At 56.7% G+C, this 16062-nt stretch overlaps 10 protein-coding genes across 10 annotated transcripts; 5 read left to right on the top strand and 5 right to left on the bottom strand.

The window, feature by feature from the left end:
* Positions 1-252: 252 nt before the first annotated feature.
* PHYSODRAFT_555799 (hypothetical protein) lies at positions 253-1486 on the top strand (the record flags this gene model as incomplete). The annotated part of the gene is made up of 1 exon (XM_009520075.1): positions 253-1486. One exon carries the CDS (start codon positions 253-255, stop codon positions 1405-1407), a length of 1155 nt encoding a protein of 384 aa, XP_009518370.1. The 3' UTR covers positions 1408-1486.
* A 434-nt stretch (positions 1487-1920) lies between these two features.
* On the top strand, positions 1921-3120 carry PHYSODRAFT_555802 (hypothetical protein; the record flags this gene model as incomplete). The annotated part of the gene is made up of 1 exon (XM_009520076.1): positions 1921-3120. Exon 1 carries the CDS (start codon positions 1951-1953, stop codon positions 3118-3120), a length of 1170 nt encoding a protein of 389 aa, XP_009518371.1. The 5' UTR covers positions 1921-1950.
* A 288-nt stretch (positions 3121-3408) lies between these two features.
* PHYSODRAFT_399704 (hypothetical protein) lies at positions 3409-3627 on the top strand (the record flags this gene model as incomplete). The annotated part of the gene is made up of 1 exon (XM_009520077.1): positions 3409-3627. A coding segment is annotated over one exon (219 nt), but the record flags the coding sequence as incomplete, so codon positions are not given.
* Positions 3628-3842: 215 nt separating this feature from the next.
* PHYSODRAFT_478076 (hypothetical protein) lies at positions 3843-4589 on the bottom strand (the record flags this gene model as incomplete). Its single annotated transcript, XM_009520078.1, has 1 exon — positions 3843-4589. The coding sequence occupies one exon, from the start codon at positions 4587-4589 to the stop codon at positions 3843-3845; it is 747 nt and encodes a 248-aa protein (XP_009518373.1).
* A 339-nt stretch (positions 4590-4928) lies between these two features.
* On the bottom strand, positions 4929-5784 carry PHYSODRAFT_251163 (hypothetical protein; the record flags this gene model as incomplete). The annotated part of the gene is made up of 2 exons (XM_009520079.1): positions 4929-5308; positions 5379-5784. The coding sequence occupies 2 exons, from the start codon at positions 5782-5784 to the stop codon at positions 4929-4931; spliced, it is 786 nt and encodes a 261-aa protein (XP_009518374.1).
* Positions 5785-5941: 157 nt separating this feature from the next.
* PHYSODRAFT_310648 (hypothetical protein) lies at positions 5942-7997 on the top strand (the record flags this gene model as incomplete). The annotated part of the gene is made up of 4 exons (XM_009520080.1): positions 5942-6123; positions 6292-6657; positions 6713-7962; positions 7987-7997. 4 exons carry the CDS (start codon positions 5942-5944, stop codon positions 7995-7997), a joined length of 1809 nt encoding a protein of 602 aa, XP_009518375.1.
* Positions 7998-8208: 211 nt separating this feature from the next.
* Positions 8209-9462, bottom strand: PHYSODRAFT_483861 (hypothetical protein; the record flags this gene model as incomplete). Its single annotated transcript, XM_009520081.1, has 2 exons — positions 8209-9069; positions 9136-9462. The coding sequence occupies 2 exons, from the start codon at positions 9460-9462 to the stop codon at positions 8209-8211; spliced, it is 1188 nt and encodes a 395-aa protein (XP_009518376.1).
* A 241-nt stretch (positions 9463-9703) lies between these two features.
* PHYSODRAFT_324344 (hypothetical protein) lies at positions 9704-11497 on the bottom strand (the record flags this gene model as incomplete). The annotated part of the gene is made up of 1 exon (XM_009520082.1): positions 9704-11497. One exon carries the CDS (start codon positions 11495-11497, stop codon positions 9704-9706), a length of 1794 nt encoding a protein of 597 aa, XP_009518377.1.
* Positions 11498-11925: 428 nt separating this feature from the next.
* Positions 11926-13941, bottom strand: PHYSODRAFT_483651 (hypothetical protein; the record flags this gene model as incomplete). Its single annotated transcript, XM_009520083.1, has 5 exons — positions 11926-12359; positions 12474-12612; positions 12670-13396; positions 13529-13668; positions 13714-13941. 5 exons carry the CDS (start codon positions 13939-13941, stop codon positions 11926-11928), a joined length of 1668 nt encoding a protein of 555 aa, XP_009518378.1.
* A 1363-nt stretch (positions 13942-15304) lies between these two features.
* Positions 15305-15919, top strand: PHYSODRAFT_487515 (hypothetical protein; the record flags this gene model as incomplete). Its single annotated transcript, XM_009520084.1, has 1 exon — positions 15305-15919. A coding segment is annotated over one exon (615 nt), but the record flags the coding sequence as incomplete, so codon positions are not given.
* Positions 15920-16062: the final 143 nt, after the last annotated feature.

A 16062-nucleotide genomic window follows, 5' to 3' on the forward strand; every position in this document is an offset into this window, starting at 1 on the left:
CTTTGTGGTTGAGGCGGACCAGGACGAAGTGCGATAAGATCGCTGGCGCTGGTCAAAAGGTGACGCAGACTCCAGTCGCCAGCATCTGTCCCTTATCCTGTCAATCTCCAGGTCGTGGTTGCATTGCTAATGCCATAGCAACTGCAACCGTCAGCTGGTAAATACCTGCCTCCCCTATCCTGTCGTACACAGTACAGTACCTCTCCCATCGACAAGACAAGCGGTTTAGACCAATTGCTCATTTCCGAGACAATGGACAAGCGCTTCACCGTGAATCCCTTCGCGAGGCTGGAGCTCACAGCGGAAGACCGAGCGCAGCTCGTCCAACTCGCGGACGAGCTAGTGCTCGCCAAGTTCGAGGAGTATGAGAAACACTTGAACAACCAGAAGCAGGTGGACCTCAACCGGTGGAAGAAGTTCACCAAGTCCGGCCCGACGACGACGTACCTCGAGCGCAAGAACTCCAACCGGGACTCGAAGCTGCCCGCCCTCTTGATGGTGGGCCCGTTGCCTGGCACTCTGGACGAGAACATGTTCGGACTTGTGAGTCCGACGATCGAGGCCATGCGCATCAAAACCTCCTACCTGAGCGACTTCAGTGGCGCGGCTGTACTTTCGACCATCATTGAGCCGACAGTGGAGGAACCGTTCCGCTCGGTGGTGATCAAGTGGATGGAGATCGACATCCCCGGAGCGTCCATCGGACTCGTGCGCAACAGAGACTACGTGTACCTCGAGAGCTCCGGCATTTTACGGCTCAAGAACGGCGAGCGCGTGGGTTACCACCTTTTCCACTCCGTCAGCTTCCCACAAGCTCACGAGCTACCGAACCGGGTTCGCGGCAACATGTCGTTCTGTGGCATTTTCCACCAGGAAGGTCCGGACCGGACGGACTGCCGTGGCACGGGCATTATGGACCCCGGTGGCGACATGATCCGCGTGATGGCGGTGATGGGGATGGTGCAGGCGACAATGGCGGGGCTCAAGTACGCGTACTGCGGGCAGATGAAGAAGCTGGCGTGGCTGCTGGAGCAGAAGCATGGTCAAGCCAAGGAGCGAGGTACCCCCGTCGCGGGACCTGGCTGCGTGACGTGTATGAAGCAGATCAAAACGTCGAAGTTGAGCGACTTTCGACGGTTGAGCAGCACGTGTAAGTTGTGCTTCGGGGCCCTGTGCGGCACGTGCAAGATCCCCAAGAAGCTGAGCTTCATCACGCCAGATCTGGAACTAGCGCAGCGCAAGGTGAACTTCTGCGTCAAGTGTCTGGTCGAAGCCACCCGCTTGGACACGCAGGAGGCTGCGCGCCAGCAGTTCGTCTACAAGAAGCTTGTCCAGCCAAGTGCCTATGGCTCGTCGGTCGCGTCGGACCAGAGTTCGTGCTCGGAAAGCACTGTGAGCTTATCTTGATACGTGGAGGGCAGTGTTCACGTTGTTTTTATAGCGCACATTGGTTAGGTAGGTAGTTAAAATATAAAGGCATTGGAGCGTCTTGTGCCTTGAAGTTGCTGGTTCACATTTGCCCACGGAGATGCTCAAGACTCAACGAGTTCACCTTCAGCTTGAGGCCAGAGACTGATGACAAAAATTGCACTAAGCGGCCTGGTCCAGCTAAAACTTCTGCCCTCTCCACGTGGCTGATAAGTTCGTGACTCTGATCTTGGTCGTCATAAGAACCCCTCTATTGCTATGAAGATAATCCAGCGCCGCTGGTCCCGCAGCTGAGGGCGCTGGCAACCGAGGTTGACTGCCCCCGCAACGGAGCCCATGGTAAGCAAAACGCAGAGGAAAAAGTCAGCCAGCAGCTGGGATGCACGGGCTCACTTGTAGGATGGGGTCCTCTTCCGTACATGCAACACAACCAGCTCTAACTTACTGTGTCGTGCGTGACCCGTTCATCTCCCCGGTCACTTATCCTTTCGCGCTGTCGTTCACACCTCGACCAAGTTCCAGATGAACGACCAGCGCTTCACCTTGAACCCGTTCGGGCAGCTCACGCTCACGGCCGAAGACCGCGCGAGGCTCGTGGAGATCACGGAGGAGATCATCGTGGCCAAGTTCGAGGAATACGAGGAGCACCTGAACATCGGCAAGCAGGTGGACCTCAAGCGCTGGAAGAAGTTTGCCAAGTCGGGCCCCACGACGTCGTACCTCGAGCGAAAGTCGTCGAGTCCCAACTCCAAGCTGCCGCAGCTGCTCATGGTAGGGCCGCTGCCCGGGTCCCTGGACGAAAACATGTTCGGCATCGTCAACCCGACGATCGAGTCCATGCGGATCAAGTCTTCGTATCTCAACGACTTCAACGCCGCGGCCGTGCTGGCTTCGGTCGTTGAGCCGACGGTGGACGACCCGTTCCGCTCCGTCGTAGTCAAGTGGATGGAGATCGACATCCCCCTCGCGTCCATCGGGTTGGTCCGCAACCGCGACTACGTGTACGTCGAGAGTACGGGCATCCTCCACCTCAAGAACGGCGAGCGGGTGGGCTATCACTTGTTCCACTCGGTCACGTTCCCCCAGATCCATGAGCTGTCCAACCGCGTGCGCGGCAACATGTCGTTCTGCGGCATCTTCCACCAGGAAGGTCCCGACAGGACGGACTGCCGCGGTACGGGCATCATGGACCCGGGTGGTGACATGATCCGTGCTATGGCTGTCATGGGCATGGTGCAGGCCACGATGGCCGGCTTGAAGTACTCGTACTGCGGGCAGATGAAAAAGCTGGCGTGGCTGCTGGAGCAACGGCAAGGCGAAGCGCGCGAGAAGGGAACGCCAGCCTTCAAGCCGTTCTGCGTGACGTGTACCAAGGGAGTCAAGCAGTCGAAGCTTGGAGGCGCGGTCAGGACGTGCAAGTTGTGCTTCGGCGCCGTGTGCAGCTCGTGCAAGATCGTCAAGAAGCTGAGCTTCATCGCGCCGGATCTGACGCTCGCTCAGCACAAAGTGACGTTCTGCGTGAAATGCGTGGTGGAGGCCACTCAGATGGACACGCAGGAGGCAGCACGAGAGCAGTTTGTCTACAAGAAGTCCATCGCGCCACCGATGTACGGCATGTCGGTCGGCTCCGAGATGAGCACGTGCTCGGAAAGCACCATGACAGGATACTCGGGTAGCGTTGAGCGCTTCTAGGCGTCGAATACTTATTATCTATCGGATGCGTTGAAGTGGCACTGTTCTTCGAAGTTGTTCTGTACCACAAATGAGTATGGTGTTGCTGTATCTGTCCATCAACCGTCCACGCACCATTGGTTGAGTGTAAAGTCCGACACGATACGATCCGCTTTCCTCATTCCAGAATCTGCAGGCTTGAAGAAAAGATAGTAAAGCCTTTTGTTGTATCGTTGGGGAGGAGGAGCGCGTTCTCTGTGGACATCGACGCGGATCAGTCGGTGGAGCATGGAGGCGATAAAGAAGGAGATCACGTGCGATGCGGATGAGCTGCTGCTCTTCCTGGCAAAGACGGCGGACGGCGCGTGGCTGACGGCGGCTGGAGCGGCAGCTGAGACGCTCGATACGCAAGGACGCCTCCAAGGCTTTGAGCAGATGGAGCCCACGTTGTGGATCAACAATGACAAGCATTTTGGAAAGAATTTTCGACCGGATGAGGGCCAAGTTCACGTGCTGGTGGTGGTCCCGAAGAGGGCTGGTGGCGATCAGGAACTCGAACATAAGCGCTTACACGATGCTCTGACGAGGATCCAAGAAGAGAGTCGTCGAATGTGGCAAAATCTGGCGGAAGAACTTCGCGAACGGGATCGTAAGCGAGCGGAAGAAACTCGTCAACTGATCGAGAGAGCTTCACACCCCGCGACGCCGAATAAATCCGATTCCCAATTGGGTCGAGATCGTTTTTAAACGAGATTTAAAAATCTATTGCTGAAGGCAGGATGTGAATCGGATGCTGAAGAAACAGTCGGAGCAGATGCGTTTTGGTCGGTGGAAGTCCAGGCCCAAGTCGACTGCATTACAAGAGACGATGTCTTTGACATGCCACAGAACGACATGTTGCCGCGAACCCGGTTCGGTAGCTCGTGAGCTTGTGGGAAGCTGACGGAGTGGAAAAGGTGGTAACCCACGCGCTCGCCGTTCTTGAGCCGTAAAATGCCGGAGCTCTCGAGGTACACGTAGTCTCTGTTGCGCACGAGTCCGATGGACGCTCCGGGGATGTCGATCTCCATCCACTTGATCACCACCGAGCGGAACGGTTCCTCCACTGTCGGCTCAATGATGGTCGAAAGTACAGCCGCGCCACTGAAGTCGCTCAGGTAGGAGGTTTTGATGCGCATGGCCTCGATCGTCGGACTCACAAGTCCGAACATGTTCTCGTCCAGAGTGCCAGGCAACGGGCCCACCATCAAGAGGGCGGGCAGCTTCGAGTCCCGGTTGGAGTTCTTGCGCTCGAGGTACGTCGTCGTCGGGCCGGACTTGGTGAACTTCTTCCACCGGTTGAGGTCCACCTGCTTCTGGTTGTTCAAGTGTTCCTCATACTCCTCGAACTTGGCGAGCACTAGCTCGTCCGCGAGTTGGACGAGCTGCGCTCGGTCTTCCGCTGTGAGCTCCAGCCTCGCGAAGGGATTCACGGTGAAGCACTTGCCCATTGGGCCGTGCTGGTCGTCTTGAATATTGTCAACTGAGTCAGTTGACAACTGACTGCTGTAGACCAAGGACCTCTACGTCGACGTCTCCTACTGCATTAGTTTTGCTGAAAGAGGGACCTTACCGCTGCAATGATTAATGGCAGCGTGAGTATCGTGCTGTAGTGGCCCTCTTGGTCATACGTTCTTCCCTCCCTCCCCCTCGGGTGCTGTCGAATCATGACACGAGCGATAGAGACCGTTTGGCAACAGGTGGAACGATGAGCATGATAGAAAGTCTGATAAGTTTCATCAATATATTGAATAGATGAAGAGAAGCTGCTGAAACGAAGTCGACGAGGCCTACTTGGGGGCGGCAAGCATGCTCTCGAGACTGGCCTTCAGCTGGTCGTTGTTCTTTCGCAGCAGCTCCACCTCTTCCTGGTGCTTCTTCTCGTCCTGCGCCTTCTTTTCCTCTTCACGTCGCGCTACCGCTTCGCATCGTGTACTGAGCTCTTCAATCTGCGACGTCAGGTCACGCAGCTCGCCCTCGAGGGTGCGGATCTGCTGCTCCGCCTCCATTTTCTTCTGCTCCGCCATGAGCGCCTTGCGCATTCCGAAGGCAATGCTGGACTCGTACAGCGTCTGGTACGCGGCAATCGTCATGCGCGCCTCATCACGCACCCGAAGCAGCAGCAGCCCACGCTCCGAGCAGTTGATCGTGATCTGACGGATCAATTCGTCTGATAGGGCAGTGAGAGGTTAGATAGAATACAAGCAATTAGCACTGAGCTCCGCGGTCCGTCCACCTACCGAAGCACTGCGCGTATAGTTCCTCTCTGACGGGGCAGATGCCGGTCTCCCTCGCCTGCCGCTGCTGCAGTCTCAGGTCCAGCTGCTCCTGCAGGTTTACGACATCCAGGCGCGTGGCTGGCGTGCTCGACACGTACTGCACCCAGAGCTGCCCGTCCTCGGTCCACTCTTTCGGCGGCAGGATCGAGTTCAGGATGTCCTCCGTCGGGTTCCCGCTCTGCGTGTTGCTGCCCGTGAAAACCGTCGGCTTGGGCGCTGGTGGAGCCCCCGACCCGTTGGCATCGCCGTTCGGAGCTTGGTTGCCGAACTTGGCAGGCTTCTTGCCCTTGAGCAGAGCCTTGTCCTTGCTAGAGCTCACAAGGATCGGGTTGTTGTACTTCACCAGCGAACTCTGCGGCGGAATCATTGTTCTAGCAAGCTTCAACGGCAAGTGCAGCAGTCTCGCGTCGCTTCAAGATCACTTCGTTTTGGCTACAGTTCACGTTTGCCACACTAGTTAATGTACACCACACCAAACAATCCAAATTTAGTCATCCAGTCAAAACGAGAGTATCGCGGTCAAGATGGCTGCACCTGAGCCGGATGCGAAGCCCTCCCCCTCGCTGCGCTCGCAGTCCTTCGCCAGCCTGGACGACGTGCTGTACCGGCATCTGCAGTGGACGCTGGCCATCGACTTCGAGCGCCAGCAGCTGCGCGGCTTCGCCGAGTACACGTTCGCCTACACGGGCACAGCCAAGTCTCCCGTGCTGATCCTCGACACGCACCACCTCAGTATCGAGGGCGTCTCGGTCGATGGTGTGGCGGTACACAACTTCAGCCTGGCCGAGCGGCACCCGGTGTTCGGCAGTGCATTAAGTGTACCCATTTCAATCCTCTCGACGACCGTGCGGGTGACATACAGCACGTCATCGAGCTCCAGCGGGCTGCAATGGCTCGCTCCGCAATTGACAGCCGGAAAAATGTATCCATTTTTGTTCACGCAGTGCCAAGCCATCCACGCCCGCAGCGTTGTGCCGTGCCCCGACACCCCGGCGGCCAAGTTCACGTACTCGGCTACTGTTACCGTCCCTCAGTGGTGTACTGTGCTCATGAGCGCCATCGCCCACGGCCACGTGAAGAACAACGAGCACGAGCTGACCAAGAAGTGGAGCTTCCGACAAGATGTACCCATTCCGTCGTATCTGTTAGCCATTGCTGCCGGAGAGATGGAGAGTGTGGAGTTGAGCCCTCGCAGCCGCGTGTGGGCGGAGCCGAGGGTCGTGACCAGAGCGGCACATGAGTTCGCACAGACTGAAGCGTTCCTCAAGGCGGCGGAGGAGATCACGGGCCAGGAGTACTTACGACCTCGTGTGTCTGCCCCCGTCGTTCCCGTACGGAGGCATGGAGAACCCATGTTTGACGTTTGTAACCCCGACGCTGCTGGCGGGAGACCGCTCTCTGGCCGACATTGTGGCCCACGAGATTGCTCACTCGTGGACGGGCAACTTGGTGACCAACGCGACGTGGAGTGACTTCTGGTTGAATGAAGGTTGGACTGTGTGGCTCGAGCGGAAGATTGTAGCCAAGATCCACAATGACCCCAAAACGTACGACTTGAAGGCGGCTTTGGGCATGCGTGGACTGGTTGAGGCGGTGCAGTCCTTCGGACCGTCGCACCCGTACACGGCTTTGGTTCCTAAGTCGGAAGGTGTTGATCCGGACGACGTGTTCTCTCGAGTGCCGTATGAGAAGGGCTTCAACTTCCTCCACTACTTGTCGACCGTTGTCGGCTCGGAGGAGTTCGACCTATTCGCTCAGGCTTACATCCAGAAGTTCAAGTTCCAGACGCTCACTTCCCAAGATTTCCGCATCTTTTTCGAGAAACACTTCGCCGCGCAGCCCGAGCTGCTGAAACAGATTGACTGGGATGGCTGGTACTACTCGATTGGCATGCCGCTGATCACCAACAAGTTCGACACGTCGATGATCAGCCAGGTGCGAGCATTGGGCGAGAAAATGATGACGACAGCGGACGACAAGAAGTGGGCGAAGGTCACGGACCCGCGCGTGCTCCGCAAGTGGCCAGCCTCTCTGTGGATTTTGCTGCTGGATACTTTGCTCCTGCTGCAAACGGGCAGCCACGCGCGGTTGTCAGCGACCCATTTGGACGCGATCGATGCGTTTGGCCACCACCACTTGAGTACCACACACAACTCGGAGTTGCGCTTCCGCTGGTTCACGCTGGCGTTGCGCTCCGGCGACCTGCGCGTGCTGGACCGCACCGTCGACTTCTTGAAGGAGCAGGGCCGCATGAAGTTCGTGCGTCCTCTCTTCCGTGACCTGTGCGCGACACTGGGCGTGGTGCGGGGTGCCACTATCTTCGAGGACTGCAAGTCGCTGTACCACCCGATCGCCGCGAAGATGATTCAGAAGGACATCGAGAGCTTGCAGGTGTCCAAGAAGCACACGAGAGCGATGTACTCCAATGACTTCAACGGATTTTTCGCTCACTGGCTCGGGCTGCCCCAGGAGTACTCGCTCTTGGCAGTGGCTCTCGGTGGGCTTACGATTGTTACGGCGGTGGCTTTATCCAAGCGTCGCGAAGGTGTCGACAGGCACGCGCCCATAGAGCGGAGGTAGTTGCGTTGGGCTCTTGTGACCTGACGTCGTTGTGCTACTTGTGCTGCATCCATCAATGTCTGCATTTTCAGTGAATGTATGGTTCGTTCTTACTCAAACGTGCTCCTGAGATTGCTTGTGGCTATCTATTTACTTCGTCTATTATGCACTTTATCAGGATTCTATATGCGCTTCTCCGCGGGCAACATGTCCTCTATATCGTTGTTGTTTTCTAGTTCGGCAGCCTCTCGGAAAGAGGAACCTCAATGGGGATGACACCGTCCGGACGCCAGGAGCTGTGTATCAGTGCGAGCATGTGCTGCTCCGCGCCGTCTGCGAGTGCTCCGAGGTGATACCCTCCCTCCATCACCGATACGATCTTGCCATCGCAGCACTCCCACGCCAACTTGCACAGCTCTTTCGTGATCCAGTAGAAGTCGCAGGCCTCGAGGCGGAAATCGGCGAGGGGGTCTCGTGTCGAGCCGTCAAAGCCCATTGAGATGATGATCAACTGCGGACAGAACTCGCGGACACGCGGAATCACCGTCGCAGTGAATTGTTCTCGGTACTTCTGCGCCGTGCATCGTGCTCGCAGCGGCACATTCAGTAGATTCCCGTGCTTCCCCTTCTCACTGGCAAAGCCCGAGCTCGGGAAGCACGGCGCGGCCTGGTGCATCGACACATAGAGCAGCCTCGGCTCCTTGTCCGCCATGTCTTGCGTCCCATTGCCGTGATGCACGTCCACATCCACGATCGCCACTCGGTTGAGTCCGTGCTTCTCCAGCGCATGGAGCGCAGCCACCGCGACGTTATTAAAGACACAAAACCCCATGGTCCTGCATCTCTCCGCGTGATGTCCAGGCGGCCTCACGGCACAGAAGGCGTTGCGGAAACCGTTATTCTCCGACAACACTTGGTCCACGGCGAGACACGCGCCGCCCGCCGCGACCCGCGCAGCCGCCAGCGTGTGCCTCATGAGCGTCATGTCGTCGCCCAGCTCCACGAACTCGTACTGCTGGTAGTACTCCTTCTTGCCGGCGAGCGTCGGGATCTTGCTGGCTCTGGGACTGGGCACCACAAAGGCCGCGTAGGCCTCTCCGTCCTCACTCAGCAGCTCGCAGCGCCTGAGCGCGTCCAGCGCCGTCATGCTGCGCTCCACCTTGCTGCTCATGCGCGCCACCATGTCCACGTACACCTCTCCGTGCGCGCGCTGCAGCTGCTCGTCTGTGGCTGCGGGCAGCGACGTCTCCGTCTCCAGCCGAGGGAAGCGGTCGCCCAGACGCCGCAGAACGGCCTGCAGTCGCTCCGGACGCTCGGGTCGGCCCGGGACGCGGTGCAGCAGACACACGTCGCTGCTGAGCAAGAGGCTGCGCTGGCCGAGCACCAACGCGGCCGCAATGGCACTCCACGAGCGACACACCAGCAGCAGCGACTCGCAGTCGCGGGCGGGCAGCAGCCCCGACAGCAGCAGCAGACGCAGCGGCATCAGAATGTGATGGCTATGATGGCTACGCAACGTGAAAAGCATCTATTTTTGGTGCGCCACGTCAACCTATGATACGGCATACGGCATGCGTTTTTGTGTGTGTATGTGTGGAACGTAGATTTTGGATAGTGAAAGCAAGACCTGGCATCGATCTGAAGGTTTTGTACCATGACTAAATGAATCTCAAGTTTTTTTTTTCATCGATAAGGGCAGTGGGCGTTGAAAGGATCTCGCTCGGGCATCACGTGGGGACTTGGCGCTCTTGGCTCTGGTACCTGATCGATCTCGGGTAGACGGCAGGATTTCGTGATAGATACATGCCGCCGTCGCCTTGGACGGACTTGGAGCGATGCAGTTTCGGGACAGTAGTGGCTGCAGTTTTGCTGGTCCTGTTGAGCGAGAGCGTGTCGACTTTGGTTTCCAAGCGTTGCACAGTCTTCGTGAACGTCTTCAAGAGCTGCAGGATTTCAGGTTCCGCTGCAGTTGGCGAAGTGTTTGTATCCAGCAGCTTGGGGTTAACGGTGGGAGACTCACTGATGTTGCCTACACTAGGCGCCAATGGTTCCTGTGGTGCCTCACTCCATTTGGAGAAAGTCGACTCATCGGTTCGAGCCGCTGACTCGCAGAAAGCGGAGCGCTGCGTGTTGAACGAAATGCGATCAGCAGGCGTTCCGAGTGGCCTGCTTGGCTTTCGAGAAAGTGTCCGGCGCTGCGATACCGAGGTGACAACGGGCTCAAAGCCTTTGCCTTTTCGTGGCAGTGTAGCCACATCCGAGCTCGGTGGAGTGTTTGCTTGCTTGTTGCTCCTGGACGCGCCCAGAAGCACCTCCATCGCCACTCTGCTCGTGATGTAAGCAGTCAACATCACACCAATAAGCACGAGGAAGGCGCTGAACGCGTCCGCTTGTGGGTGTCCCGTTGCCCAGCCACCCCCAAACAGTGCTGATACGACTTGAAGCAGATCCCGGGTGTATAAAGCTATCGGTGTCTCCGAACTTGCCTCGACGACTTGGAAAGAACTCAAGATGCAGCGCAACACGCACGCGAGGTAGTGCGCTGCGATGAAAACCCTGCCAAATAGTTGCGCTGATACTGCGAGTACAGAGATCTGCGCTCCGCACAATGTCTGGCATATTTTGCCTACCGTCTCTTGGGTCCCACGAACCCAAGAGGACCTCCCAAGTCGGCAAAGCTGCCGAATCCAGAGAAACCGGAGCACATTTTCAGCAATGTAAGCGCCGGGATGAACCGCAGCCAAAGTTTGAGTGTCTCCGTCTGCACGCGAAAGCCACGAGATCAACTCGAGCGGAAGAGAGCCAAGTAAATCTGGTAGAAAGGAGCTGCCCAAGTATCTTCGAGCAATGTCCTGGCGATCCTCAATTAAGCTCAAGCGCCTTGGATCGAAGATGGCCGTGTTAAAGTTGAGCAGGGTGTGCCCGAGAAGTACCAGCTCCATCGTAATATTGATGCTTTGCTGGGAGTTTTCACCATGGTTAAGGTAAATCGGAGCAAACGGGATGTAGAAGACCTGGAAAACTAGGACGCCAAAGACTACGAGCTCTCTAAAGCAGTTCAGCTCTCCGTCGGGTGATATCGTTTGAGACAGGTTGCCGATGCGCCACTGTAGACGCCGTCGAAGCTGCTTCGCCGTGCGTGAGAAGGAAAATCGTACTGGAGGTGCAGCTGAAGACGGTCTCCTCAAGCTGTCAAGCAGGTTGCGTAGACTGAAGCGTTTGGCCGATTTGCCGAGTCTCGATCGCTGCCTGTGCAGCCTCACCTGCTCAAAGAACTCGTCATCGAAGACCATCCGCCCGTCATGTTCGTGGAAACCCCTGGAGGCTCGAGGTGTGGGAATATACGCGATCGAGTTGCGCGCTGCTCGTGTCTTGCCGTCAAATGCGCCTTCTTGAAGCTCGCCGCTGCCCCAGCGCTCCGATGACCGTCGAGTTTTGAGTGCAGTCTCATCATTCAATGCGTTGTCATTTCCCGGCTCTTGACCAGGATGAATTGAGTCGTTGCAGCAGTTTCCAGGCATGATGGTAAGGTCTTGTTGGGTGGGCAGGAAGTCGAGAAATGAAAGGAAGGACAAGTTCGACCAGATGATGTTGTAGGCTTCACGTAAGGTCTACTCGCGCTAAACTTACCCTCTTGGCGCAATACGCAGTGCGTGGACATCCATACATACATTTCGCTGTGGTTTGTGTGAGGCCAGACCAGATCGTCGAGTATTTTCGCGAGCCTCGTTGCGTAGCGGAGCGAGTTCTCTATCGAAACTATTTTACGGGATGATGACCCATGTCCTTCTCCAGTGGCTCTACATATATAGGTAGGTGATCGTAAAACGCTGGAGGCAAAAAGTTGAGGCTGCAGCTACTTCGCACCAACCATCGACCGCTCATGACGCGTATTACTTGTATTGGTTTCTCAATACTGGTTACTACTGCAGAGTATGGCTGCCCGTCCTCATTGCACGCTTGAAAATTTGTTCATTCCCTGTGTCTGGCGGTTGCTGCCGCTGTTCGAGACCTTGGCGATCCGCGAGCCGAACTGGATGGCACGCTTCGCCAGTCCAGCGCAGCTTCGGAGTCCGAGTGACCTTGCGACTACCCGTAGAGCTCGCTTGTCACCGACGCCACGCGGTAGATCGGCGTCGCAGAGGCTGGAAACGGGGAATGTTGCGATAGTGGAGACAACGCTTTCATCAAGGAAGGGGAAGCGCGCCTCCCGTCCGTGCGACGCAATGCAGCGATCGTCGCGTCCAAGGTTGCGCTTCCAGATCCGGCCAAGATCTACTTGTAGCTCGGCTCGTAGAGCGTCTTCTCCTCCATTGATCAGGGCTGTACGATGACGCCCATATCCAGCGAGCTGCTCGTCCGCACCAATACCCACGAGCACCACTCGGGCAGTTGTTCGATAGGTATTTGCTGCCGGATGTGTGGCGAAAGTGGCTGCTGAAGATGAAGATGTTGACTGCTCAGGTTCTGCTTGCTTTCGCTTGGCGCGGTGAACACGACAAGAAAGAACAGGCTTGAGCTTGGAGTTTGATGACTCATTCTGTTCTTCTTCTTGTTTTGACTTGAGGAGATCCAAGAGAAGATTCAGATGGTCTTCCGACTGCACACGCATGGACAGCAACTTGGCTCGGCAGCCCTGTACTTCACGCAGATCCACGTCACCATCCGTTTTGTCGGGATTTAGTTTCTCCACTGCTCGCTGCATTTTGAAGCAGCAGCTCTTGCAGACACCCACAATACAGCCATGCTTGCGTTTACGTCCACATCGATCCACAGGGCACAGAAGAGTGTTGTCACTCTCAGCTTTCCCACCAAAAAGCTCAAGGAAAGCAACTTCTGTTTCTAATTCACGGAGATCGGCTCGTTGAGGCTTGAGGAACGCGTTCAACTCCTCCATCGTCGCGTTTTCCGGTGCTTGCGCTGTCTGCTTCAGCTCTCCAAGACCGCGCGAGAGAAACCAAAAAGCAGCTCCGATGTTGAAATCCATGTGGGTATCGCAAGGAGCCATCAGCGTCAACACCTCACTCTGCTGCTTAGAGAGATCCACCCGTGGCACGTTGACCTTGACAAGATTCCACTGGCGTGAGGGGAATAATGCACAGAGCTCAGCATGCGCCAACTCAGCAGCAAGGCGATCGGGAGAGGTAAAGGCGGAGCTTTCATCAAAGCAGACAGTAAGCAAATCGACGGGTTCGTCGACCGCAACGTGAAAGTGAGTCAGCGCTGCGATCACGACCGAGTCCAGTCCCCCGGAGAAAAGTACGCCAACACGAGCGGGGCGAGGGCAATCATCTGAACGTGGACGCGCAGGAATGGAGCGGACACGAACACCGACAGCGTTGCTGAGCGCAACTATCAAGGCATTTGCTGATGATTCTAATGTCTTGGAAACCTCTGGGCTTGCAACTGTACGAGGCACCCTGCTACCAAATCGATCGATGACAAAATTGGTTGCTTCTTCCACCGGAGTGAGCACTGGCGACTTCGGTACTAGCGGTGCGTATGGATGGAATTCCATTCGGTAAGATGGCAGTCCCCCGTCAGTCGTCAACGACCGCGCATGAAGATCCAGCACATAGACTCCAAACGCAGGCAGCTCTTGGAACTTCGACAGTTCATCTTCGCTATCTCCAATCGCCACCGAGCTCAATACAAATCGGGTCAAGTCCGTCTGCAACAACTCCGCCGAGTTCTTCTCCTTCCCAGCTAGGTTCGCCACCACATCCAAGCCATCCACTCCCCACTTCCTGTACAGCAGACTCCTCCGCCCAAAGCGATCATGGGCGAAATACAGCCTCTTTGTGCTCTCATGTAGCCACGCCACAGCGAAAGGCCCCTGCACACGTCGCAGCAGCTCCACCATCGGATCCCGTTCGGTCTCCACCTCCTCCGTCGTCATTTCCTGCAACTTTCTCCCTGCAGCCTGCAGCTTCTCCGAGAGGAAAAGCGTGTCGCTGCCATGCATCAACACTTTATCTTCTTCTTCTCGATCGGCTGAGATATCTCCATCCATGCCGAACACTTCTCCGTTCCAGCAAAGCACATTGGCGTCGGAATCCAAAACTGGCTGGGGAGTCACATGATCCCCTCGGAGATGCAGCACCGCGCTGTGCATTGCTATCACCCAGTCGCAGGGGTGGCTGTAACCCTCGACATCCGCTGCAACGCGTCGAATGACGCGCTGGTAGTGGTCGGGCCCGCGTTGACACAGTCGCCGCTGGAGTTTCCGGTCGAACTCGGTCTCTACGAAAGCGTTGCTGGAATGCAGACCATGGTTGGAGTCGGGAGAAGACGCTGAAGAAGATGCTGTTAACGGCGACGACGGGGGGTCGCTGCTGCAGGCAGGAGCGAGCACGAGTCCGATGCCGCACATGGCCTTCACTTGGCGGCTCCGAGCCAACTAACGCGAATGGTTTGATTTGATTGGCTGTTCACCAACTTAAATCAGTATGCGGTATATCGAGAGTACTCAGTCCACCGTCGATCTGACCGAGAGCTGCCGAAGCAATGTTGCTCCATTTGCTTTTCTTGGCGTGACTAAGCTCTACAAGTGGATCGGCTACCAGCGTACACGTAAGTCACACCTCCATGCATTAACTTCCAGCATGCGGTTGAAGTGGCTAGTGGTCAGTCAGTCTACGTGCCTGTCAAAAGGATAAGACAAGATACAAACCCGCGGCCACACCACGTGAAAAGCAGCTGAATCAGCACGAGTTGCGTGACTTGGGCACGTTTTAGTACCGTAGTGACGTGGAGGATGCCCGTGCTCTCGACGTACACGAAGTCGCGGTTGCGGACCAAACCGAAGGAGGCTCGATCTCCATCCATTTCACCACGACGGAGCGGAACGGGTCGTCCACCGTTGGCTCTACGATCGAGGCGAGAACCGCAGCAGCACTGAAGTCCTTGAGGTACGACGACTTGATGCGCATGGCTTCGATCGTCGCGTTGACGATGCCGAACATGTTTTCGTCCAGAGATCCTGGCAGCGGCCCCACCATCAGCACCGCCGGCAGCTTGGAGTTGGGAATCGACTTGATCCGCTCCAGGTACATGGTCGTCGGGCCCGACTAGGTGAATTTCTTCCAGCGACCGAGATCCACTCGCTTGTCGTTGTTCAGGTGCTGCTCGTACTCGTCGAACTTGGCCATCACGAGAGCGTCGGTGATCTCGACCAACAACTGGGCGCGGTCGTGGGTGGAGAGCGTCAACTCCCCGAAGGGGTTCACGGTGAAGCGCTGGTTGTCCATGCTCACGTATGCGGATCGCAAATTGGCAAGTGAGACTGTGCGCTGTTGACTATTGCGTAGCTCTTGTTGGAAGTTGCCCTCAAGAACGGCGAGCGGGTGGGCTACCACTTGTTTCACTCGATCACGTTCCCTCAGATCCACGAGCTGCCCAACCGCGTGCGCGGCAACATGTTGTTCTGCGGCATCTTCCACCAAGAAGGGCCAAACAGGACGGACTGCCGCGGTACGGGCATCATGGACCCGGGTGGTGACATGATCCGCGTGATGGCAGTCATGGGCATGGTGCAGGCCACGATGGCGGGCTTGAAGTACTCGTACTGCGGCCAGATGAAGAAGCTGGCGTGGCTGCTGGAGAGGAAACAAGCTGAAGCTCGGGAGAGGGGAACTCCGGCGTTTGAGCCGTTCTGCGTGACCTGCTTGAGGGGCGTCAAGAGCTCCAAGCTCAGTGGGGCAGTGCACACTTGTAAGCTCTGCTTCGGCGCCGTGTGCAGTTCATGCAAGGTCGTGAACAGTCTGAGCTTCATCGCGCCAGACTCGACACTAGCACAGCGCAAGGTCTCGTTCTGCGTCAAGTGCGTGGTTGGAGCCACGCAGACGGACACGCTGGAAGCTGCTCGGGAGCAGCTCGTAGCGAAGAAGTCGGGTCTGTATGGATTGTCGGTGGCATCCGACACCAGTACCTGCTCGGAGTGACATTGGCATTCATACCTGCTCCTCAGGAGTAGCCATGTGAACAGGCAGCCTTGGACAATAGAAGTCGAGTTCTAAACAGCCAGCGAGCTCAGCTTAGCTAACATCACAAAGCACTTTATATTGATTCAACTACCTACTACCCT

Source organism: Phytophthora sojae (assembly GCF_000149755.1).
Source record: "Phytophthora sojae unplaced genomic scaffold PHYSOscaffold_2, whole genome shotgun sequence".
NCBI lineage: Eukaryota > Oomycota > Peronosporomycetes > Peronosporales > Peronosporaceae > Phytophthora > Phytophthora sojae.